The 21675-nt window shown below is 42.7% G+C and overlaps 1 protein-coding gene across 21 annotated transcripts in view; it reads left to right on the plus strand.

The window, feature by feature from the left end:
* LOC113406698 (neurexin-1) overlaps nt 1-21675 on the plus strand; it is a 1188348-nt gene that overhangs the window by 587586 nt on the left and 579087 nt on the right. For all 21 annotated transcript variants that reach the window (XM_029911749.1, XM_026652587.1, XM_026652589.1 and 18 more), the window contains 2 exons: nt 4927-5308; nt 5799-5989. In XM_029911749.1, the coding sequence (XP_029767609.1) occupies nt 4927-5308; nt 5799-5989 (573 nt within the window). The remainder of the gene's footprint in view (nt 1-4926; nt 5309-5798; nt 5990-21675) is intronic.

Raw genomic sequence — 21675 nt, forward strand, 5'->3', positions numbered from 1 at the left:
GGAGGGGCTGTCTCTGGCTGTCGGAGCCCGGGGGGAAGTCCGGACATTTAGAAATTCCCCCCGGACGCTATTTTTAGCTCTAAAATCCGGACATGTCCGGGGGAATCCGGACGAATGGTAACCCTACTAGAAAGGCTTTATTTGAAGCATCTGGTCCAATGATTTTTGAAAACTGCTTTTATGATACATAAGACCATACATTGAGGAAAGACATTGTAGGAATTGGCTAATGTGTTACATTTCATCTACTGGATGGAATAGGACTGCTGAACTGCTGTCAGAGCTCCTAAATTGCTTTGCCTTGAGCTCAAGCGCTTGGGGTCAGGGCTTTCAGAGCATGAGAATGAGAGCTCTATCCCTGCAGCTACAATTCTGATTGACTAGCTATGCAGCATAGTGGCAGCCCTAAAAAGCAAAATTTTCAAGCGCATCTAAGTGACTTACCGGTAGGTTCCTAAGTCAGTTAGGTGCTTTTAAAAAATACTTAGTTTCTAGAGAGCCACAGTTACAGTATTTTGTCTATAAATATATAAAGTAAAAGTTGAATGAGTAGGGAAGGATACATATTTTAGCATATGAATAAACGTATGCTGAGACTTATTTATAATGCTGAAAGATATGTGGCCTTTAGGGGCACCTATGCCAGAAAAGACAATGCATGCTGCTTGCCAAATCTTTTCATTGACAAGTTCACAAAATGCCTAGCTCACCAGGCAGGAGCTACGGGGTTGTTCCCTGTTGGAGGCCACTGTAGGGGTTACAAAAGATGTGGGGAGTTATTTTAGATCTATAGTTGTATTAGACTCTCTTGTACAATTAACACATTCAGGGAGAGGAGTGAGTGATGAGCCCAGATTTCTGGAATGTATTTTATTCTTGTGCTCAAAAAAAAAGACAGACCCTTGATTAATTGAGAATGGGCAGAAGGGTTTGTCACTGCAGAGCAAAGCAGAGTGGAATTATGAATGGTGGGAAGGCCACATCCCAACTTAACTGTCTCGTCCGATTGGTGGATATAGATACATTCATACTTTTGGACTTACAGCAGTGTAACTGACAGCAGAACTGAACCCTAAGACTTTGGGTGAGGAATAGAGCTGGTAGAAAAATTTCCAATGGAACATCTTTCTATTGGAAAATGTCAATTTGAAATCTAAACATTCTGTTGGAACATGTCAATTTTGACAACATTTTGTTTTTGAAAAAATCAGTACTAAGAGTTTTGATTTTTCATTTAATAACTATTTTTGTTTAGATATTTTATTTTTATTTTTGTATTATATCAATTACAATACCAATAACTAATTCTAACCCAACTACCACCTGACAATTACCAATTAGAATGCCAATTCCAAATGGCCATTTGGAATACCAGTCACCAATTTTTATATTATATTAATTATATTATACCCCTAATCTTAACATATTATAATATAAAACATAAAAATGAAACAAACTATTTTAAAAATTGGAATTAAATATTTTTTATTAACCCCCAAAAAATTTTGTGTACATTTCATTTCATGGGAAATTTTGTTGGGGGGCGGCTTTTTTCCTCACAAAGAAATTCCAAGTTAGGAATAGCACAAGTGAAAAATAAGCAGCAGCAGTTTAGTAAAAGGAACTTTTAGGGGGAAAATGTAGTTGATGACTATGAATACAACTTGTGTTACTTGCAGTGAGAACTGATACACACTCTTCCAAAAGCTGAATTTGACCCTAAATAAACAAATTTTCAGTTTCCTACCAAATTTATTTGAATAGAAATAAATAATGAACCTCACTGCCAGCAGCAAGACAGAATGTTTTTCATAGTTTTCATAAGGCACCAGATGACCTTTATTTGTAGTTGTCGAGCCAGTAGTAGCTCTGTATTTGGTCAATATGGGTTTTCAGTTGTTTGTGTTCCTCAAGAGGAGGGTCTGGACTAGCATACAGAGTGATGAGGAAGGTGGGCCAAGGCAAATCAAGAGGGCTTGAGGAATTCACTTTTACATGTATTGACTCCAACACATAGATGGATTTCACCCTGTGTCTCTGGCTGTGTAAACTTCACATGTGTAGCAGCATCCTTTGACTGTTGGCTCCTGTACCCATTGAAATCAATGCAAAACATCCACTTAAGTAGTGCAGGGTCAGAGCTGAGCCTAGTTATTTTGCAAGTGAAGTACATTTCATCCTGTGTGCTTGAGTGCAGCAAAGGCAGGCTGGAAAACTTTGAAAGGCCTTACAAGTCTGTGTATGGGCCAGGTAATATATATTGCAGGCCTGTGGTGCAGTGTGTGCATGTGTGTTTTCTGACATAGGCACTAAAACTAAAAGGGAAAGTGTCAAGTAACATCGGCCCAGAATAAAGGCTTTGTAAGAAAAGATTATACAAACTGAAATAAGGATTGAAATGTTTTTTATGAATTGTGTTTAAATTATCTACAAAGAGGTTTTTAGTTATTTTGTTTAAATGTAAACCAACTCCTGTAATACTAGGAACCCAAACGCTGCACCACTGTGCTAAGTACATAAGCCAGAGGGTGAAACTGACTATAAGCACAAAAGTGTATCTGAACAATTCAATTTCACTGTCCAGCCTGAGTGAAGTGGAGGAAGTAAGTAATGTGCACAAGGAAATGGATTTTGTCTTGTTTTAACAATTTCTTTTGAGAGCTCTCTAGTATACATTTTGATTAAATATAGATTTTAAAGTAATCACCCAAGGTGCATCATAAAGCTGACATATGTAAAAATGTGTAGGCTGTAAATCTGGCTTGGGCCATGCATATGTGCACACCTGAAAGGATGCAGATAAGAGGCTAACTGCAAGACGTTACCTGCACTAATTGTCTAAACCCACTGAAACCCTGCTTTTCAGGCTCTTTGACAAAACATGAGGAATACATTCAAGGGAGGTATGTTATTAGAGCCAGACTTCTGGCTTTGCACAATTGGTGTATATGCCCCACTGCTACCACTGATCTGGAGAACAACTGCAATTGTACAGAAGACTCTGAGCCTTGATTAAACCAAAAAAGTAATTGTCTAGCTCATTTCCTTGTGAAAATAGCCTACCAATAAACTGATATAAACCAATGTAACCCAATGACTAGATTGGAAAGAACAAGTAAGCTGGACTCTGCTTCCTCAACAGGATTCTGAGGGTACTAAGAATACCTCACCTCCTCTCACCCACACCCTTCCATTCCCCAGTACACCTTTTTATGGCACATGAATTGGTTCATTTTGTGATATGATCCAAACAATCATTAGGGATTATTAGTGAGACCATTACTAGAATACTGCATCCAATTCTGGTGTCCACATTTAGAAAAATATATTGGAAAAATTGCAAAGGGTTCAAAAAGCCACAAGAAGGCTGGAAAACATGCCCTACAGTGTAAGATGTAAGGAGCCTGGTCAACTTAGCTTACTGAAATAAAGGTTAATAGGTGATTTGTTTAGGGTCTGTAAGTATCTACACAAGGAAAAGGTTTCCAATGGAAGAGGGCTCTTTAATCCAGCAGGCAAAGGCATAAGAAGATGCAGTGGCTGGAAGTTGAAACTATACAAATACAAAGTGGATAATTAACCATTGGAACAACTCATCAAGGGATATAGTAGATTCTCCATCACTTGAAATCTTTAAATCAGGACTGGATATATTTCCTAAATGACAGGGTCTAGTTCAACAACAAGTTATTGAGTTTGATGCAGGAATTACTGGGTGAGGGTCTATATAGGCTCTATTATTCAAGAAGTCAGACTAGATCATAAGAACAGCCATACGGGGACAGACCAAAGGTCCATCTAGCCCAGTATCCTGTCTTCCAACAGTGGCCAATGCCAGGTGCCCCAGAGGGAATGAACAGAACAGGTAATCATCAAGTGGTTCATTCCCAGCTTCTGGCAAACAGAGGCTAGGGACACCATCCCTGCCCATCCTGGCAGATAATCATCATAATCTCTTGTGGCTTTTTAAAATCTCTGGGCGAAATCCTTGACCCACTGAAGACAATGGCAAAACTCCTGTTCACTTCAGTGGGGGCAGGATGTCACCATATAAATCTGTGAATGTTGCTAACATGCTCCAAAATACCTTTAGATAGTTGTGTGAAAATAGTGAGTTACTTTTGAGGGAGGAGGGGAAGGGAATCGGCTTCTTCTTTGCATATGCACAGTGTGCCTCAGGTGGTATGTGACCCAGATTCATCACTGAATTTGGTCCGCAGTTTGGATCTTAGCTGGCTCAGGCCGGGTACTGACAGGGAATGTGATGTTAGTGTTGATCCAGGCCTCCCGGGGAAGGGGTGACAAAAACTGTTTTTCAGATGTGACCCAAAAATTTTAGACTGGTTTTAGCTCTTATCTCATTTAGCTTCAGCTGCAGTCCCATACACTACATGCCACACAGATTAAACTTGCTCCTGATAAAAGAAATCTGCATAGGTGGCTGAAGGCAACCAGAATCTATGATCTCATTAACAAACAATATTAAGGCTTGAAAGGGTACAGTTTTTCCCGTTGACATAGTTAATCCACCTCTGCTAGAGGTGATAGCTATGTTGAGAGGAGAAACCCTCCTGTTGACACAGCACTGTCTACACTGGAGTTTAGATCAATATAACTGTGTCCTCAGAGGTGTGGATTTTTCACACCCCTCAGCATCATAGTTATACCAAGGTACGTTTGTAGTGTAGACCTGGCCTTATTGTGCACATGTTTGTGGTGCACATTGAGGCCTGATCCTATTGAAGGCAACAGAAAATCTTCCAGTGACTTTAATAGGCTTTGGATCAGTTTAGATAATTTTATGTTTGGAGCCTGTGTGTTTTTAAAATGTAACAGTCCTGCATGTTTTAAAATTATTATGGATTTGCAACCACTTCACATGCATCCATTTCAGACACTAACATTGTTTATTATTGTTGTTTTAAGGTCAAATGGCTGGTGATCACACGAGACTGGAATTCCATAACATAGAGACAGGAATAATAACAGAACGCCGCTACCTGTCCTCTGTTCCCTCTAATTTCATTGGACATCTGCAGAGTCTCACATTTAACGGCATGGCATACATTGACCTATGTAAAAATGGAGACATTGATTATTGTGAGCTAAATGCCAGATTTGGTTTCAGGAATATCATAGCAGATCCTGTCACCTTTAAAACAAAAGCAAGCTATGTTGCACTGGCCACACTACAAGCCTACACATCTATGCACCTTTTTTTCCAGTTCAAAACAACATCACTGGATGGACTGATACTCTATAACAGTGGAGATGGAAATGATTTCATTGTAGTTGAATTAGTTAAAGGGTATGTACACAGCTAACTGTGCCATAAGCAAAATAGTTTGGGTTCTTTTACAGTCTTTAGACATGTTAAAATCATGAGGTTTAGGTTGAAAATCTTGACTTCCCTAATTTTTTAGAATCTGGTTGGTAAACATCCTGTGAATCTTTTTTTCTTTTCAGGCTGAAACTTAGTTAAATATGAAAAGCAAATAATAATATAGTTTGTATAGGACATAGACAAAAAATAATGCTAATGCACCCTGCTGCTTCAGCAGTAGTTAAAAACCTGGGGCTAGATCTTCAGCTAGCATAAGTCAGTGTTGATTTCACTGGAGCTAAGTTCATTTACCCCACTTGAGAATCCAGCCCCTTATACTCAGGATTATTCTCCTTGCTTGCTAGTGACACTGGGGGGGGGGGGGAAAGGAAACAAAATATAGGGTGCCTTAATTTGTACCTTCTCAGGTATGCAAGAAAAACTAACTTTTTAAAAAAAAATGTTCTTTATCCAGGTATTTACATTATGTGTTTGATTTGGGAAATGGTGCAAATCTCATCAAAGGAAGTTCTAATAAACCTCTGAATGACAATCAGTGGCACAATGTGATGATATCGAGGGATACCAATAATCTTCATACTGTGAAGATTGACACTAAAATCACAACACAAAGCACAGCAGGAGCCAGAAACTTAGACCTCAAAAGTAAGTACAATAATTCTTGTGTAATGTGTGGTGGGATACTTTGCAGATGGATAGTTATATTTGTCAAGAGTAATTTAAGTTTATGGTGCCATATAAAGATTACTATAACTGATAATAATTAATATGTCCATGTGAAATCAGTTTCTTCTCATTATTCTTACACTCTCAATTCAGTAATTTTGCATGGTTATGTAAGACCAAAAATGTAGAGAAAAAATTTCAACTTTACACTTGGCAGAAAGACAAGAGAGTGGAAAGAACACAAGGCTTTAGGACCCTGTGGAAAAAAAATCCAATAGCTGAAATTAATAAAGATGAAAGCAGTAAAGGTCTATAGGAATTAAATAAGTCTATAGAAATTACTCTAAAATTCTATACAATTAAATTGAGAATCACATCCTCACTGTAGAATTCTAAAAATTCTTTCCACAGTCCTAGATGCCACAAACACTCACAGAGAGCACAGTCCAAGAGCTGGAGTAGAAGCGTAGTGACATTATAAAACTGCCCTGTCCTTACTTGTGGTTTGGGAGAAATTCTGACCTGAAGCCTGTTATTTAATATTTTCCATAAAGCCCGTTTACTAGCGCTTGTAAATGAGGGAAGTAAATACTGTATTACCCTGAGTGCTCTGTTCGGTCACATGCTAATTCTTATAATTTGGTATAATATCTTGCATGAAAAGCACAGTTTTGTGCTAATTCTCAAATAAAAGTAACATTTTGAAATATCAGATACCTGCCACATTAAATATATGTGTACATTTGTGTAGGTACAGATCTCATTTAAATATATAACTGTTTTAAAGATAATCTTGTCAACCAAATTTTGTGTGAGTGAGTGAACTGAATAGTAATTCGATTGGCAAGAATGGCTCTTAAGGAATCAATTAGGGTAAGATAAATACAATGCATATTTGAAAGAATGTGTAAATATGTATTTTTAAAAATTTTCTACACATTGTATATAACCAAGAAAATTCATTCTGATTTCATGGTAGAATAGTCTATATTTTATAACTTTTTCTATAAAAAATATATTAGGAGACACAAAACTAATAAATTAAGATGAAGAAATCTACATTTCATAACATTCAGCTTATGATACTAATTGGCAAAATGCAGGAAATTCAAAGTTGATATTAATATTCCATCTTGAGCTCACTGCATTTTCTTTTAACCACCTTCTGAGTTAGAGATAATGAGCTGACCTTGGTAATTACTGTGGATTTTATGATATTTCACGTTTGATATTTCACTTTCCCATCAGTGGCTTCCTTATCAAAAATGCTTTGTTTACAAGTCTAATCAAGATTTTCTAATTGCTAGCGCTGAAGCTTCATTGGGGCATTTGAAAATCAAACTGTTCTTTCTGCTTTCTATATCTTTGCTCTAATTATGGACAATTACAATTCAGAATCAGAATCAGATTTTCAAAGTTATTGTTGAAGAATGAGACAGAAAAATATCCAGCTTATTTTTTCCACAGCTATACTGGCTCTGCAAGTGTGTGTGTGTGTGTGACAGAGAGAGAGAATATATATGTGACTATAAAAACAGATTTTGACAGTATATTAAACAGATACAACTTGGAATATGCATATTGTCATGAGCTGATAAGAGAAGTTAAACATTTTTTACTTATTTTATTGTATCCAGCTGCATCTTAATAGTGTTCAGATATAGTGTTGTTGATTTTTTGTTATGTTACTTTATAAAAATTAGTTGAGTTAAAGATACTATACTTAATAAGACACTAGAGGGCACTATTATGTCACAAAATATGCTGCTTGGTGTATTCATGGAAAGATAAATGCTCCTGACAGGATAGACTATAAAATCCAACATTCCTTTGTTTTCTTCACATTTGAAATTCTACAATATTCTCTCTGCATGCAAACACATCCATTGCTCATGGATTTGCTAACTTTGAGGCTGCAGAATTTCAATGCACAAATACTAAGGAGTATAAAAGTGTATCAACATTTTAAACTAGGGAGGTGAATTATATTAGACACTGAGTTTTTGGTGGAAGTTTTATGTAATTTGCCACACAGCAAAAAATCTTTGGATAAAAGAATAATAATCCTCATGATACAGTAAGTGACCTTGATCAAACAGACTTTCTATCATAATACAGGTTCTCAATCTTTCTCTCGCCAGCAGTACTATGTTTTTGAGGGTTTTTTATTTTTAATGAATTAGTATGTCTTGTTTCATCAGCATAATTAAATCATGATATAGGACATCTAAAGTGAGTGGGGGTTTTGTTTGTTTTGTTTCATAAAGCTGATGAATTTTAACAAGTCAAATGGGAGACTGGGCATTCTATAATGGGAAAGCCCAGTTACATTTCACTGGTATTTCCTCTTTCTTTTTTTATTTCCTTTGAATTATTCTTCCATACCATTCTTTATTTCTTTTTAATGACAATAGCACTACTCTATCGTATTACATGCTGATCCTGCAAACACTTATGCATCTGTTTAACATGACCCAGATGAGTAGTCCTGCTGACTTGATTGTACATGTTAAGCACAGCCAAACTTCCACTGGTTCTACCACCAGTTCAACTTAATTGGAGTTAGCACTAGCAGGAACACTAACGTGTACAAAAGTGCTTGCCCATGGGAAGCTTGTATATACCTTGGCCCCCACCAGTTCTGACACCAGTTCAGCTGAATGGAAGCTAAGCACTGGTTGAAATTTTTTTGTTAAATTCCGTAGTGTAGACATAGTCATAATATCCATCAACTGCTGGATATTCAAGTAAACAACAAAACAGGAGATGGAGAGGTATTAGTGTGCTTAGAATCGAATAGATGGGTTATTTCTTTTAGAAGAGAAAATGAGCAGACTGGGTTAATGCCTCATTATTCTGATCTGTTCCTATGTTTGTATGTACAATTATAACAGATAGCCTATGAAGAGAAATGAGTCTTAACAACAAAAGCATCATAATTCAGGCATGCATACCTGCAGAGTTACAGCAAAGGTTTCTTCGGTGTGAGTTTTTTGGTTATACTCCCTATCCTGTTTTCAGTATAGCTCATATGGTTCACACACTCATAAAGTCCAGCTCACAATTTGAAGGTTTCAAAGTTCTTCTCTAAATATACTTTTGCTCCTCTTTGTTTCCTCTACTTGACATTGTGCTCTCAGAAGCCATGCAAGTTTGAGTGACCGACCTGCTGTGTTTAAAATAATTCAACAATCTTAGTGAAGTTGAGGGGTTGCCTGGGTGTATCTGAGGGTCCATCATTTGCAAGGTCCCTTACTGCTGCCAAAGGAAAATGTTGTCCTCATTCAACTATACATTTTTCAACACCTTTAGTCATAGGTGCTGGAACTCGGAGTGCTGGGGGTGCTGCTGCACCCGCTGCCTTGAAGTGGTTTCCATCATATACAGGGTTTAGTTTGATTCAATGGCTCTCAGCACCACCACTATACAAATTGTTCCAGCACCACTCCCTTTTGTAACTCCTTTGTCTCCAGCCTTTGCCTGTGTTGATAAATCCAACTCATGGTTTTGTCTCAGCCTCTTTCTATTAAATGCTTCAAAAGCAGATGTACATCCTCAAACATAACTTTGTCTCCTCTTTCTCTCCTAAACTTTAACCACCCATTTGCCTCTACTGTGCATAATCTCGGCATTATGCTTGACCCTGACGTTAACTTTTTAGGCCAAAAATTAGAATTACTTCACCATAAGAAATTCCAATACTTCAATATTCGCTTTCATCCAAAATCGGGACAAAAAGTTGAAATGTCTTTTTTTTTTTTCAGAATGAAAAGTTGGAATAAATTTTGATTCAGAAATGTTGAAACATTTTGTTCCAGCTCAGATCAGTTTGACATTGACCTGCATCTGCCTGAGCTACTTGTGCAGCCTCAAGGGTATCTCATGGATAGCTTGGGTGCTTCATGCCTCCATCCTTGCTTCAGCTCAGGATCTCTGTCATCTGTGTCTTCATATGATTTTGCAATGTGTCTGCTTTCATTTTCCTTCTCTTCTGCCTCTTTAACAATCTGGGACAGCCTACAGTCTGAAACATCTGAAAGGAAACTGGTCAAATTCACCACTGGTGTAACTCCAGTGATTTCAGAGATGTATATATTTGGCCCAATGCCCCTACTTAGCAATTAAAACATCCTTTCAAACTTGCTATGAAGATTTAGTAGCCCATGTGTGCACAAATCTACATCTTTTACTATGATGACTGGTGATAATGAAATAACCTAATAATATTTTACTTGGCTGTCAAAATATGTTACTCATGCTGGGTGAGTGGATAGAGTGGATAGAATTTTGCAAGGCTGAACTAAACCATCTTGTTAATGGAAAAGTGAATTGTTCTAGCAGTGGAAATTGAACCTGAAGTGATTTCAATTTTCTACAACATTTGTTCCTATTGTTTTATAATCAGCCCTGTATTAATTTTGCCACATTATGTATTTCTCCTTCTCACAAGGTCTCTGTCAATAGCAGTGGTCTTTCCCATTTATGAAGGCTACATCTACACTTGGAACTGGTTTGCGTAGATTTACTTGTGTATCTCACATCAAGCTAGCAGGCCAAAAATAGCAGTGAAGATGTGGTAGCACAGGAGAGTGGCAGCACAGACTGGTTGCCCACATACAAACCAGTTTGAACCCTGTGGGTATGTACTCAGAGCAGTTAGCCCATGCCACCACTCACCACTGCCCATACTACTGCAGTTACAGTACTATTTTTAGAATGCTGCCTCGATGAGAGCTAGCATGAGTGGGTCTGAGACTTAGGAATCACACCTTAGGTAGTGTAGAAGTAGCCTGAGACCCAATGCTTTGTTGAAAAGCAAAGAACAACATTTTATTTAAAAATGAAAACTTGTACAAATGAACAAGCATTAGCCATGAACTTTTCCCAAATCAACATGTATAAGTTAATTCCAGTGATCTTGCCAGAGGGATGTGAACTCTCCATGCAGAAGTTGCTTTTTTTTCTAGAGGCAGAATTCCAGATACTGTTACCTGTAAACATGATGGGTGAGATGTCATCCTCCATATTTCTTCATAACCTGACTCACCTCCTATCCCCTAAAATCTAAGGTCCCCAAATACAGTGACGAACCCTGCCAGTGCTTTCCTAGTTACAGAATGTACCATGACAGTGGAACCAGTGTGACTGAAATGTGTAGGGGAAGTGGGGTAGGAGTTAAGAGATGCATAGTTCCTGTGCAGTGTAGAATCCCACTTTGTGGTATTCTCCATGTGTAGGCAAGGAAGTCAAGAGTGTGGCCTGAGGATTTGCTATAATCCATTTCTGCTTTCCATTGAGAGTTTGTGTCCCTAATTGACCTGTGTTACTTCAGGTCAGTTAGGAACACCTGAGTGCAATTAAGGGCTGCCTGAAACCTGCTGTGGGGAGAGAGGGGAGACAAACTGCTGCAAGGCTGGAGGCAGCAGGGAAATAAGCTTCTCCAGTGTGAGAGACTGCGCTCCTCCCCATAGGGGAGACACCCCAAACCCAGTGCCTGTTTAGGGGAAGGACCAACACCCTGGGGCCAGTGACAGGACAACACCTGCCCCAGTGAGGGGCCCAGGGAAAGGTATTACCCTTTCGTTTCAGTGTGTTATAGACTTTTTCCCTTTGGCAGAGGAGCACAGACATGCTCCCGAGTGGGGGGCTGATTTACCCCAGGCCCTGTCCCTGGCAGAGGAGGGAGCAGTAAGTCCAGCGACGCGGAAGGGGTGCCTTGCCACACGTGGTATCAGGGGTGGGATTGCATTGGTGCTGAGAACCATTCCAGGGCAAGGTAAATCACACCCCCTTAAAATGGATGACATTGTGAGGGCTCTGGTGTAGGACATGGCAGCACAACAAGAGGCTACCAGGGCTCAGATGACCGCCCAACAGGAGTCAGTACAACTATAACAGGAGACGAATCAGCTGCTGATAAGCCAGGAAGCCCAGGATCAAGCCACCCTGCAGGAGATCATGAGCCAGCTGAAGGCCCTGACCACTATGACACATTGCCTTAATGAGACGCGATCCCTGAGGGCCAGCAGTTACCTGCAAAAGATGACGGTGGAAGATGATGTGGAGGCATACCTTCTCACCTTTGAGAGAACGGCCCTACGTGAGGCCTGGCCCCGAGACCAGTGGGCCAGCATCCTTGCCCCTTTCCTGTGGGGGGAAGCCCAGAAGGTCTACTATGACCTGGCAGCAGAAGCAGCCACAGATTATCCCCAGTTGAAGGCAGAGATTCTGGTGAGATCCAGAGGTTCCATGAGTGGAGGTACTAGGACGGTAAGGTGCCGAGGTCACAACTGTTCAACCTGATCCATCTAACATGGAAGTGGCTGCGCCTCAAGATCCACAGCGTGGAGAAGATTATAGAAATCATAGTGCTGGACAGGTTCATAAGAGGATTACCACCAGACCTACGAGGATGGGTTAGCCAAAATGACCCCTCCTATTTATGATGATGTAGTTGCCCTCATGGAGAGATAGTTAATGGCCAAGGAACTTTCTCGGACTACCAGGGAAGAAATGTGCCAAATCAAGAGATCAGTCACCGCCCCGAAGGACCAGACTCCCGAAGGGTCAGGCAGAACTTTGTTAGGGAGAAAGGATGCTGAAGATCGGCCGGAGTCCGCAAAGGGATTTGGGGGACTGGGGAGAGAGGGTCGTGGGGTAAGACCCAATAGCCCAAAGATTAGGAGGATATCCCAAGTGGGATATAGGTGTTATGCTTGCGGAGAACTAGGGCATATCGCGGCCCAATGTCCTAACACTGAGGAGCCCATGCAATGCAACCTGGGTGGTCATGCAGGCCCACGTTACTTAATCAACCTTGTGGGGGTTGTGATAAACCTGCATAGGTACACGTGACCAGTTAAGATGAATGGCATAAAGACCATTACATTAGTGGACTCCAGGAGTGCTGTCACGCTGGTTTCAGGGAAACTAGTGGGACAGGACCAGCTGTCTCGGGCCAAACACACAGGGATAACCTGTGTACACGGCATTGTCAACTACTATCCGACCATCCTTGTACAAATTGAAGTTCAGGGGAGTACCATGGCAGGGGTGGTCCCTAAACTCCCATATCTGATCCTCATCGGACGAGACTTTGGGAATCTACTTCCGGTGGGTGAGTCCGAGGAGGGCAGTGATCTCAGGAGTGATACTATGGCCCCAGTAGGTAGCCCTCTCCCATTTTTCTCTGAATTTGCCCAGGACTTGTTCTCTGCAACTGGGAAGCCCTGGAATACTAGGTGAGAAAGGAGGGTGGACAAAAGGTTGGGAACCAGGATCTTGGCTAGGAACCAAAAGGTTGCACTCGTGGGGAGGCATTCTCGTCCAGCTGGCAGGATGGCAACTCAGGTTGTTGACGAGACATAAGCTGGACCCAGTTCCACTGAGGCCAACCCTGGAGAAGAAACAGAAATAGGTCCCCTTGATTTTGAGCATATTGGCCCTCATTTAGAAATTTCAGGCAAGACCAAGCCAATGATCCGCTGTATGACAATATTAGAAGGGAAGTAGTTGAGGTGAATGGAGTACCAGTGGAGGGGAAACACAAAGGCTCAGGGCCATGCTTCATGATAAAACGGGACCTGTTATATAGAGTAGTCCAAATGCAAGAGCAAGAAGTGGAGCAGCTCCTGGTGCATTGAAGATACCAGAGAGCAGTGTTGGACCTAGCTCATAGCTATTTGTTTGGAGGACATCTAGGGATAAATAAAACCCTTGACTGAATCCGATTAAGGTTCTTTTGGCCAGGAGTTTATATTGAGGTCTGACGATATTGCACCTCCTGCCCAGAATGCCAATTACATGGCCCACGACCGCACTTAAGGACCCCTCTGGTACCTCTGCCAATTATTGAAGTCCTGTTTGAGAGGATAGCCATGGACCTGATAGGCCCACTGGAGAAGTCGGCCCGAGGCCATCAGTGTTTGCTCGTTCTTCTGGACTATGCCATCCGATACCCAGAAAGCCATACCCCTCCATAACACAATGTCCAAGACCATAGTGAAGGAATTAATTCAAATGTTCTCTAGGGTAGGGATACCCAAAGAGATCTTAACGGATCAAAGAACCCCCTTCGTGTCAAAATTGATGAAGGACCTGTGTGCGATGCTCCACATACGGGCCCTACGAACGTCAGTCTACCATCCACAGACTGATGGCCTCGTCAAACGCTTTAATAGGACTCTGAAGAACATGATAAGGAAAGTGGTGAGCTGGGATGGGAAGAATTGGGATACCTTCCTACCTCACCTGATGTCCATGGGGTTCTCCCCCTTTGAGCTGCTATACGGTCGCCATCTCTGCGGCATACTGGACATTGCCAAGGAGGACTGGGAAGAACAGCCTAACCAGGGGAGAAACATCATTGAACATGTGATGCAGATGCGGGACAGGATAGCCCACGTCACCCCCATAGTGCGGGAACACATGGAGAAAACACAAGAGGCCCAACAGACCTATTGCAATCGCCAAGCAAAGGTCTGGAAGTTCCAGACAGGTGATCGGGTAATGGTGCTGGTGCCCACAGCTGAAAGCAAGCCCCTGGTCAGATGGGGCAGGGGCCACATGAAATAATAGAAGCCGTTGGGGGGGGTGTCAACTATAAGGTTCGACAGCCTGATCGCCAGAAGCCAGAGCAGATCTACCATGTCAACTTGTTGAAACCCCGGCAGGACAGAGGAGCTTATGTGGTCACCCTAGAGACCCAAGAAAGTAAACCACAGGGGTAAATGAGAATATCCCCTGAATTGACCCCTGAAGTCACCAATATAATTTAGCGAAACCACATTGTGTTCTCGACGAAGCCAGGCAGAACCACTGAAACTCATCATCATATCATCACGGACCCTGGAGTAAAGGTGAATATTAAGCCATACTGGATCCCAGAGGCAAAAAGAAAGGAGATTAGGACCGAAGTTAAGAGGATGCTGGAGCTAGGAGTCATTGAGGAGTCCCATAGTCAGTGGTCCAGTTCAATCATTCTGGTACCTAAGCCAGATGGCACCATGAGATTCTGCAATGCCTTCCAGAAATTAAACGAGCTGTCCCAGTTCGATGCCTATCCCATACCTCAGCTAGACGAGCTAATCGACCAGTTGGGAAAAGCACGATTCCTGTCCCACCCTCGACCTGACCAAAGGTTATTGGCAAATCCCTCTGGCTAAGGAGAAGACTGCTTTTTTTACACCAGAAAGATTGTACCAATATACTCTCCTCCCTTTTGGATTACACGGGGCTCCCGCAACCTTCCACCGGCTCATGGAAACCCTATGCCACTACCTACTCAGACGGTGTCCATAGGGGAGACACCCGAAACCCAGTGCCTGTTTAGGGGAAGGACTGACACCCCAGGGCCAGTAACAGGACAACACCTACCCAGTGAGGGGCCCTTTTGTTTCGGTGCGTTATAGACTTTTTCCCTTTGTTTGACAGAGGAGCACTCCTCAGGCCTGTGCTGAGGCCTACTGGGAAGGCTCTGAGAAACAAACCCCAAAGAGGGAAGACAGATACGCTCCAGAGTGGGGGAGGAGGGGCTGATTTACCCCAGGCCCTGTCCCTGCCAGAGGAGGGAGCGCTAAGTCCGGTGAGGCAGAAGGGGTGCCTTGCCACAGTGTGCAGGTGAATGAAAGCTACTCCAGCCATTGGTCTACACTTGAAGTATTACTAATGCCAAGCATTCAGAAATCATTAGTTGGCCCCCACAAAAATAATAAGATTGGCATAAGAACCATGAGTTTATAAAAATACTAATTTCATGGTTCTTTTGATTTGATATTGGGCTGTATTAGTAGAAATATTGCCAGCAGAATGAGGGAAGTGATTATTCCCCTCTATTCGGCACTGGTGAGGCCACACCTGGAGTATTGCATCCAGTTTTGGTCCCCCACTACAGAAGGGATGTGGACAAATTGGAGAAACTCCAGCGGAGGGCAATGAAAATGATTTGGGGGTGGGGGCAGATGACTTTGAATCATAGACTATTAGGGTTGGAAGAGTCCTCAGGAGGTCATCTAGTCCAATCCCCTGCTCAAAGCAGGACCAACACCAACTAAACCTTCCCAGCCAGGGTTTTCTCAAGCCAGGCCTTAAAAACCTCTAAGGATACAGATTCCACCACCTCCTTTGAGAAGAGGCTGAGGGAACTGGGGTTATTTAGTCTGCAGAAGAGAAGAGTGAGGGGGGATTTGATAGAAGCCTTCAACTACCTGAAGGGGGGTTCCAAAGAGGATGGAGCTATTTCACTAGGAGGGTGGTGAAGCACTGGAATGCTTTACCTAGGGATGTGGTGGAATCTCCTTTCTTGGAGGTTTTCAAGGCTCGGCTTGACAAAACCCTGGCTGGGATGATTTAGTTGGGAATTGGTCCTGCTTTGAGCAGGGGATTGGACTAGATGACCTTCTGAAGTCTCTTCCAACCCTAATATTCTATGATTCTATGATCTTCTAGTGTTTGAGCCTTTAGGGGGTCACTTTTTCAAGCTTTTTTCTAAAGCTGTGATGACTAGAAACGTGTTTTTATCAAAGCTGAGATACTCATCTAATCAAATGAATCCAGAAGCTAGGGATTTAAGAAAATCACCAAAAGTCAGGATAGTCTCAATAAAATCTCTATAGTTGGCTACACTGCAGTAGCCTCTGCAGTACAATTCTGCAGCTGCTCTGTAGCTGGTGTGATGGGACAAGGCCAGATGGCTACAGTAAAGTAGTGAGGAACAGGTATGTTAGCCCCAGGCTAAACAAATCCCTGGTACCATGGTAACCAAATGGCAGTTGCTCCAGGTTAATCAAGACACCTGGGGCCAATTAAGATCCTTCTAGAAGGCAGTGGAGATAGCTAGATTGATTGGGACACCTGAAGCCAATCAAGGGCTGGCTGGAACTAGTTAAAAGCCTCCCAGTTTGTCAGTGAGGGGTGGGTGTCAGGAGCTATAGGAGGGAGCTGTGCTGTTGGAGGAACGAAGCAGTACAAATCTATATCAGGTTCAAGGAAGGAGGCCCTGAGGTAATTGTGAAGAAAATATTGAGTGGAGGCTGCTGTGGGGAAGTGGCCCAGGGAATTGTACACACCCTATTTCCAAAAAGGCAGCTTCCATAGCTGCTAATTTTAGGGTCCCTGGGCTGGAGCCCAGAGTAGAGGGTGGGCCTGGATTCCCCCCTCCCCTCCCTGATTAATCACTGATACTGAGAGACAACAGAGACTGTGCGAGGGAGGGTTGCTTCTCCTCACCTCCCTTCCTGGCTTATGATGAAAACGGCTCAGTAGACTGTGACCCTTGCCTCTAGAGAGAGAAGGGCTATGCGGAGGGTCACAGTGAGCCTCTGAGGCTAGCAAAATCCATCAGGAAACGCAGGACCCACGGAGTCAAGGACAGAACTTTGTCACACTGTGGAAATTCCTGCCCTTTGTCCCCCACCTCCCAACTCATCTACTCAGCACCCAGCTGGTTTAAGTGGTCTGGATGCTGTCCTCTGAAGCCTTCTGAAATACCCAAATCCATAGTTTTATACCAGTAATGTGTGAACCTCAAAAGCTTTGAAATGCATCTAAGGCCTGGTCTACACTAACCCCCCCAATTCGAACTAAGGTACGCAACTTCAGCTACGTGAATAACGTAGCTGAAGTCGACGTACCTTAGTTCAAACTTACCACGGTCCAGACGCGGCAGGCAGGCTCCCCCGTCGACTCCGTGTACTCCTCCCACCAAGCAGGATTACCGGAGTCGACGGCGAGCACTTCTGGGTTCGATTTATCGCGTCCAGACAAGACGCGATAAATTGAACCCAGAAGTTCGATTGCCTGCCGCCGAACCAGCGCGGTAAGTATAGACAAGCCCTAAGAGGTTATTCAAAATGTATCCTAATTACCAGTATCTGAACCTTTTGAGGAGGTCTGTCTGTCTGTCTGCAGTCATGGTCTAAAACCCTTCCCCCAAGAATTGACAGTTTTTTCCCATCTGTAAATAAACCCATGAACTTTGTTCAAGCCTATCTGAGCTAGATTTTTTTGAACCTACTCCTTGAATTCTCTGAGGGGAACCTTCCAAATCTTTTCTTCAAAATATGCAGTACTAGTAGTACTTTGTAACTCCCTTAAAGGGTCCTGGAGTGCTGACTAAGCAGCCTCATTGCAGTAGTAGCTGATTCATGTAATAGTTTTCGTAGATTATTGGAAGGCAATTGGATGGGTGAGGGGTTTAGTAATAAGATACTAAGCCTTTCACTTCTATCAGATTCAGTCCCAGTACACATTCAGAGTGGCAAAGCTTTTTAACATCTGATAACTGCTTAATGGTCTATGTAGGGGACCACGTGAAGCCCTAGGAAGTGGGAAGAGTTCTAGAGAGATGACCGATCCCTGAAAATCCCTCTTTCAACTGGACAGGGATGATCTACATACAGAGGAATCCTTTTTTGTGTACATCTTGAAAGCATAAAATGGGCTAGTATTAAGTGTTTGCTGTCAAACAGAGAGTGAGTGAGTGATTATGGAGGAACTGTCTACAGGAAACTGGAAGGGAAATCTGGGTACCGTATAGCATGAAAAGACTGCTTCATGGTATTTTGTATGGGTTTTAGTTGTATGCAATTTACAGGTGTGTTGAGTGCATGAATACAATAAAGGGCATTTGGAATGCTTGAACACCTCACCCCCCATCCCCCACAGCATAACCACCTCCCCCCAGTGTGAAGTAATTGGCATAGGGTAGATTCTATGGGAGATGGATTACCACACACATTTATGTGGCAATTAGATTTTATTATTTACCATTTAGCATGCACCACCAACTTTCCCTCACAGTACATTGGACAAACAGATTGCTTTAGTTTTAAATCTGCTTAATCTCTGTCAATACTGATGCCTTCCACTTCCTCTTCCTAACAAAATATTAAAGTCAGGAGAAGTACTATCACTGGGGTTGTCAGTTCTCTTTGGTGTGTTTTATTCAGGGCCGGCTCCAGGCACCAGCGAAGGAAGCAGGTGCCTGGGGTGGCCAATGGAAAGGGGCGGCAGTGCGTCCGTTGTCAGGGTGGCACATCCCGAGCGGCGGCGGCGGCACTTCGGCGGCAGCTCAATTGGCCCGCTCCGGATAGGCGGCAATTTGGCGGCGGGTCCTTCACTCGCTGTCTTGCTCCTCGGTGGCACTTTGGCGGCAGCTTGATCGGGTTATTCTTTTTTTATTTTTTTCGCCGCTTGGGGTGGCAAAAAAGCTGGAGCTGGCACTGGTTTTATTGTATCTGTTTCTTGTATCAGAATCTGTTATTTAAGAGCTGGATTCTGGCTTTAGGTGCATTCCTGATCAAGGTTTCTAAGCTGCACCATGCCAAGAGTAGTCCTGAGAGACATTGTGACTTAGACACCCCTCTCCCTAGCACTCCCTTTACTTTATTCAAAACTCAGCTGCTACAGTCATCTTCCTTCTCATGTTTCTGACCACTTAGCTCCACCCCCTTTTAGAATAGTTTCTGTGAAATGTGAAGTTTTTATCCAACATAAATAGGTTTGCTCTAAGGCAGTGAGTTGGGTGGGAAAATTCAGCAGGGAGTAGAAATGACATAGCAGCAGCACAAGGGGGACAGTGGTAGATAGCACAGTAGGTGCAGCAAAGGTATGAAGTAGTGGATGGCATGGCAACAGCAGGAGAGGAGACTGAAGACAGCAGCACAGCTGAGGCTGGTGAGGAAAGTCCACAAGGCAGCAGGTAGTGGGTAGTACAGTATGATCAGGGGAGTTGGAGAAAAGTAGAGCAGCAGGTCTGAGGAGTTTTACCTCCAACCTGGAATATGACATACTATCAAATTAGAAGCAAAAGAATCTGCACTGTGCTCCTTCTCATTGTGCCCATCAAAACTGCTAACTCTCTGGCACCTACCTCATCTATTTGCCTTTGGTATATGTCATAGTGTGCAAAGCTCCCATGAATATTAAAAAGAATGAGTAGTGTCAGTCAAGGGGGAGGAATATCATTGATAAATTCTCCTGATAAGCAGAACTGTAATCTGTGCTATACGCTGAAAAGGAATGAATATAGAGAGAGCCCAGTAGACAACCACATGGAAGCATTTTTCCTCATGATGGAGGGTATGGAAGGCACAATGGAAGACATCCTCTGTGCTATAAGCAGCAGATCTCAGCCAACCTTGTATTACGGATGAGACGGAAATGAGGCAGGCAATAGGGTTGAGGGCATATATTTCCCCAAAAAAGAGTGACATTCTAACCCAGGTTCACTCCTATAATTACACGGTTCTATTCCTGTAAATACATATAACCTCCTTGCCTTGTTTTGTTAGCGGCATGGAAAGTGTGGAAGATATAAGGCAGCACCTGACACAGTGCACAACTGGTAGTATCCCAAAGCACTTGAAAGAGCAAATAATTCAGTGAAAACTATCCAAAAACTCTGGCAGTGAACAAGTTGTCCTTTCCATTTGCAGTTGCTAAGGTGAAGGGTTTTGGAGCTGATGGAATTTGCACTTACAAGAGAGGAAATATCCCGAAGACCTTATTTTCCTCCCAAAAGTGTCCCATTGAGTATACAAGATACATGTTCCTATGCGATACTGATACTAAAGCTTGGATTCTCACAGGTGACAAAAAATGGGCCTAAGCCACCACACTGTGTGCTTTTCCTCTTCTCTCGATAACTTGTCTGGTGGCAGACTGAGTTCATCCTCTCATGGAACTAACATGAAGCAGGTTTGTGAACAAGGGTCACATTGTATTGCAGGGGCAGTGTAACACGGTCATCCCTTTTAAGTCTGGAGCAGCTGAATGGCCTAGGAAATGGCAGAGGCAGATGCTAGAAGAGAAGATTTGGTCCCAGGGTAATAGTGTCTGAAGATGGAAAAAAACACAACAGCACCCTGCCATAGGCAGGTTTGAAAAGCCTCATGTTACAATGCACGTGCTGTAGAGGCTGTGTGGACATAACTTAGATCTTTATCAATCTCCCTTGAATGTATTGCCTTTGCTAATGGACTGTGGCAGAGTGTATTGATGCCACCCAGAGGCTGGCAGGGTAGGAATTGACCGTGCTACTGTGGCTAGAGGAAGGACCACATTTGCCTCCCCTTAATATGTGGCTGTCCAGGAATAGGCTATCTGTGAAGGGGTTAATTAATCCCAATCCTCAGGCACACTAGCGTGGGATGTGTTGTGGAGGCTCATGGGGTTGAGCGTAGCATGGAAGATCTCTATGAAGAAGGATAGAGCGGACAGATGTAGGTGGGAAGTGAGAACAGGGTTTTCCTCTTATTCTCTGGATCTTGGCTGAAATGAGACACACTTTAGACCTTGGTTTGGGCTGTCACAAGAGTCAGGGCATTCTTTACATTTACTCTTCTGTTTTACAATTAAGTTTGCATCAAAAGGTGTTTAAGCTTTACCTATAAGGGCAAAGTCCTTTCTTGCTCTGACCAGCCTGTCACACAAGGCAAATCATGTGTGAGGGAGGGAAGGGGCAAATACTAATTAATCACCTAACTCCCATTGAAAATTAGTGGGGGTTAGATGCTTAACTGCTATTTGTGCCTGTGAAATTGTCCCCCATGGTCAATTAAAGATGGACATTTTACACCTCAGCTGTGTTTAGGATAGTTAGAGTCTTTGACTTATCAAAGAAATATTAGGATGTGGGAAACCTACTGACGGCTGCCCATGGTGCT

This window comes from Terrapene carolina, unplaced genomic scaffold (assembly GCF_002925995.2).
Source record: "Terrapene carolina triunguis isolate 2854851 unplaced genomic scaffold, T_m_triunguis-2.0 Scaffold122, whole genome shotgun sequence".
Classification (NCBI taxonomy): Eukaryota; Metazoa; Chordata; order Testudines; family Emydidae; genus Terrapene; species Terrapene triunguis.